This window comes from Cebidichthys violaceus, unplaced genomic scaffold, assembly GCF_023349555.1.
Source record: "Cebidichthys violaceus isolate CVI_PGR_0920_01 unplaced genomic scaffold, fCebVio1.0.p SCAF_48, whole genome shotgun sequence".
Taxonomy (NCBI): Eukaryota; Metazoa; Chordata; class Actinopteri; order Perciformes; family Stichaeidae; genus Cebidichthys; species Cebidichthys violaceus.
Genome location: NW_027176683.1, coordinates 1719860 through 1724859, shown reverse-complemented (window position 1 = coordinate 1724859; position 5000 = coordinate 1719860). Strand labels below are relative to the sequence as shown.

General features: G+C 49.6%; 1 protein-coding gene across 1 annotated transcript in view; it reads right to left on the bottom strand.

Annotated features, from left to right (window-relative positions):
- The window catches only part of thbs3a (thrombospondin 3a), an 18390-nt gene that overhangs the window by 2196 nt on the left and 11194 nt on the right, over window positions 1–5000 (bottom strand). The window contains exons 18-21 of the mRNA XM_068729828.1: window positions 4016–4194; window positions 3892–3940; window positions 3613–3809; window positions 2623–2795 (exon numbers count right to left, since the gene is read on the bottom strand). Of these exons, the coding sequence (XP_068585929.1) occupies window positions 2623–2795; window positions 3613–3809; window positions 3892–3940; window positions 4016–4194 (598 nt within the window). The remainder of the gene's footprint in view (window positions 1–2622; window positions 2796–3612; window positions 3810–3891; window positions 3941–4015; window positions 4195–5000) is intronic.

Sequence of the window (5000 nt, the reverse complement as noted above, 5' to 3'; positions counted from 1 at the left end):
GAGAGGGACAAGAAGTAGAGGCAGAGAGACAGAGAGAGGTACAGGAAGTAAAGGCAGAGAGAGGGACAGGAAGTAGAGGCAGAGAGACAGAGAGAGAGACGGGAAGTAGAGGCAGAGAGAGGGACAGGAAGTAGAGGCAGAGACACAGAGAGAGGGTCAGGAAGTAGAGGCAGAGAGAGGGACAGGAAGTAGAGGCAGAGAGAGGGACAGGAAGTAGAGGCAGAGAGACAGAGAGAGGGACAGGAAGTAGAGGCAGAGAGAGGGACAGGAAGTAGAGGCAGAGAGTGGGACAGGAAGTAGAAGCAGAGAGAGGAACAGGAAGTAGAGGCAGAGAGACAGAGAGAGGGACAGGAAGTAGAGGCAGAGAGACAGAGAGAGAGACAGGAAGTAGAGGCAGAGAGACAGAGAGAGGGACAGGAAGTAGAGGCAGAGAGACAGAGAGAGGGACAGGAAGTAGAGGCAGAGAGACAGAGAGAGGGACAGGAAGTAGAGGCAGAGAAACAAAGAGAGGGACAGGAAGTAGATGCAGAGAGACAGAGAGAGGGACAGGAAGTAGAGGCAGAGAGACAGAGAGAGAGACAGGAAGTAGAGGCAGAGAGACAGAGACAGGAAGTAGAGGCAGAGAGACAGAGAGAGGGACAGAAAGTAGAGGCAGAGAGACAGAAAGAGGGACAGGAAGTAGAGGCAGAGAAACAAAGAGAGGGACAGGAAGTAGATGCAGAGAGACAGAAAGAGGGACAGGAAGTAGAGGCAGAGAGACAGGAAGAGGGACAGGAAGTAGAGGCAGAGAAACAGAGAGAGGGACAGGAAGTAGATGCAGAGAGAGGGACAGGAAGTAGAGACAGAGAGAGGGACAAGAAGTAGAGGCAGAGAGACAGAGAGAGGTACAGGAAGTAAAGGCAGAGAGAGGGACAGGAAGTAGAGGCAGAGAGAGACAGGAAGTAGAGGCTGAGAGAGGGACAGGAAGTAGAGGCAGAGAGAGACAGGAAGTAGAGGCTGAGAGAGGGACAGGAAGTAGAGGCAGAGAGAGGGACAGGAAGTAGAGGCAGAGAGAGGGACAGGAAGTAGAGGCAGAGAGACAGAGAGAGGGACAGGAAGTAGAGGCAGAGAGAGGGACAGGAAGTAGAGGCAGAGAGACAGAGAGAGGGACAGGAAGTAGAGGCAGAGAGACAGAGAGAGGGACAGGAAGTAGAGGCAGAGAGAGGGACAGGAAGTAGAGACAGAGAGAGGGACAGGAAGTAGAGGCAGAGAGAGGAACAGGAAGTAGAGGCAGAGAGACAGAGAGAAGGACAGGAAGTAGAGGCAGAGAGAGGGACAGGTAGTAGAGGCAGAGAAACAGAGAAAGGGACAGGAAGTAGAGGCAGAGAGAGGGACAGAAGGTAGAGGCAGAGAGAGGGACAGGTAGTAGAGGCAGAGGGACAGGAAGTAGAGGCAGAGAGACAGAGAGACGGACAGGAAATAGAGGCAGAGAGGCAGAGAGAGATACAGGATGTAGAGACAGAGAGAGAGACAGGAAGTAGAGGCAGAGAGAGGGACAGGAAGTAGAGGCAGAGAGAGACAGACAGAGAGAGACAGAGAGAGAGACAGACAAAGAGAGAGAGAGAGAGACAGAGACAGAGGGAGAGACAGACAGAGAGACAGACAGACAGAGAGAGAGACAGACAGAGAGAGACAGAGAGAGACAGACAGAGAGAGAGAGAGAGACAGAGAGAGACAGAGAGAGAGAGAGAGACAGAGAGAGACAGACAGAGAGACACATCTCACTCCTTTAACTGAAGTATATAAATATATACATATACATATATATATATATATATATATATATATATTTATATATAAAACACTTAAAGAAGTACTCTCATGTGTTTTTGTCTCTCGTCTCATCTACATATCAACGGTTGCCGAGGCGGATTCTTGCCAGGGTTTTGGTCGTCATGGAGACGAGTACAATAGAGTACCGGGGGGCCCCGGGGCCACAAAGAGAACGAGAGAGGAAAGAATGTAGTAAAGTAGAGAGAGGACAAGACGGAGGACAGACAGAGAGTACTACAGTACTACAGTACTACAGAGTACTAGAGTACTACAGAGTACTAGAGACGGAGGACAGACATAGAGTACTACAATACTACAGTACTACAGAGTACTAGAGTACTACAGAGTACTACAGAGTACTAGAGTATTACAGAGTACTAAAGTGTACTAGAGACGGAGGACAGACAGAGTACTACAGAGTACTGCAGAGTACTGCAGAGTACTAAAAAGTACTGCAGAGTTGTCTGGACTACAAGATACTGTAACACTGCAGTACAGCTTATACCCCTAGTTTAGGGTCCTGGTCTAACCCAGCCTGGGGTCAGGTCCTGGTCTAACCCAGCCTCGGGTCAGGTCCTGGTCTAACCCAGCCTCGGGTCAGGTTCTGGTCTACCCCAGCCTCGGGTCAGGTCCTGGTCTAACCCAGCCTCGGGTCAGGTTCTGGTCTAACTCAGCCTCGGGTCAGGTCCTGGTCTAACCCAGCCTCGGGTCAGGTCTTGGTCTAACCCAGCCTCGGGTCAGGTCTTGGTCTAACCCAGCCTCGGGTCAGGTTCTGGTCTAACTCAGCCTCGGATCAGGTTCCGGTCTCACCTGATGTAGCCCACCTGTGGCCGGTGGCTGAGGTGCCAGCGGTACGAGGTTTTGTCCTTCCAGCCGACGTTCCGCGGATCCTTCCAGAGCAGCTTCACCTCTCCAGCCGTGTCTCCGGTGTGCCACAGGGCGTTCCTCAGGAACTCTCCGGGTCCAGTCCGAGACTTCACCGCCTGCAGGACCGACACAGGACCACTGTATTTATGATCCGCGTAGATTATATCTAGATAGATTATTATTAGATTACATGGATGTAGCTCATGTGTAGATTAAATACCTATCATTATACATATATATACATATATATATATATATATACATATATATATATACATATACATATACATATATATATATATATATATATATATACATATATATATACATATACATATACATATATATATATATACATATACATATACACATATATATATATATATATATATATATATATATATATATATATATCGATGTAGATTAGGACACAGATAACATTTAGGAGTAAGTAAGTAAAAACAGTCACACCTGAGCAGCTGGTCTCATTACAACATGATGTGCTGGTTAATGCCACCTGGTGGCAGCAGAGAGTAGTGAGCCCAGACACCAAGAAACAAATGTACCTGCATGTACTTCAATGTATTTAAATGTACCTGCATGTACTTCAATGTATTTAAATGTACCTGCATGTACTTCAATGTACTTCAATGTACTGATGATAGATCAGCTTCAGATTTAAACCCACAGTCAGGTCAAGTACGATTAAATAATAAAGTAGAGACCTTGAGCTGCAGGGCCGGCTGGGCCATGTCTCAGAACAGTAGAACCCAGTAGAACCCAGTAGAGACCTTGAGCTGCAGGGCCGGCTGGGCCATGTCTCAGAACAGTAGAACCCAGTAGAACCCAGTAGAGACCTTGAGCTGCAGGGCCGGCTGGGCCATGTCTCAGAACAGTAGAACCCAGTAGAACCCAGTAGAACCCAGTAGAGACCTTGAGCTGCAGGGCCGGCTGGGCCGTGGCTCTGAAGGGGACGGACTGCCAGTACGTCTGCTCCGTCTGTTTCCACATCACCACGTAGAAACTGGACGAGTCCTGGTACCCGAAGATGAAGCCGGCGTAGTCGTCGTCGGTCACCGTGTTGACGTGAAACGTTCCCTCGAAGTCGACGCCGTTGAACGCCGTGTAGCCTGCAGACACACGGAGGAGGTCAGGGTCTGTGATCTCGGTCTAACCCTGATCCCGGTCTTCAGGATGAATAAAGACACGTACCGACAGCTAAACCGGGGTCACTGTTCATCGTCTGGACTATCTCCATCCCCTGAGGACAGATTTGTACCCGTTAATACCCGTTAGTTACCACATCTATCATGAGTGGAGGGGGTCGGAGGGTCACCTGGTTAAGAACCACCCAGGTGGGGTCGATCTGGGCGTCGCCCTCTGGGTCCAGGATCACTGTCTGATAGGCTCTGAAGTCTGTGAGAGTGACCTCAGCGCTCTCCGGACAAACGTCTACTAAATCCATCACGGCATCGTTATCAAAGTCGTTCTCACACACGTCCCCAACACCGTTCACTGGAGACAGACAGACAGGTGGAGAGAGAGAGACAGGTGAAGAGAGAGAGAGAGACAGGTGAAGAGAGAGAGAGAGAGACAGGTGGAGAGAGAAAGAGAGAGAGACACAGGTGGAGAGAGAGACACAGGTGGAGAGAGAGAGACAGGTGAAGAGAGAGAGAGACAGGTGAAGAGAGAGAGACAGGTGGAGAGAGAGAGAGAGACACAGGTGGAGAGAGAGAGACAGGTGAAGAGAGAGAGAGATAGAGAGAGACAGGTAGAGAGAGAGAGACAGGTGAAGAGAGAGAGAGAGACAGGTGGAGAGAGAGAGAGAGACACAGGTGGAGAGAGAGAGACAGGTGAAGAGAGAGAGAGACAGGTGAAGAGAGAGAGACAGGTGAAGAGAGAGAGAGAGACAGGTGGAGAGAGAGAGAGAGACACAGGTGGAGAGAGAGAGACAGGTGAAGAGAGAGAGAGACAGGTGAAGAGAGAGAGACAGGTGAAGAGAGAGAGAGACAGGTGAAGAGCGAGAGAGAGACAGGTGAAGAGAGAGAGACAGGTGGAGAGAGAGAGAGAGACACAGGTGGAGAGAGAGAGACAGGTGAAGAGAGAGAGAGATAGAGAGAGACAGGTGGAGAGAGAGAGACAGGTGAAGAGAGAGAGAGAGAGACAGGTGAAGAGAGAGAGAGACACAGGTGGAGAGAGAGAGACAGGTGAAGAGAGAGAGAGACAGGTGAAGAGAAAGAGAGAGACAGGTGAAGAGAGAGAGAGAGAGAGAGACAGGTGGAGAGAGAGAGAGACAGGTGGAGAGAGAGAGAGACAGGTGA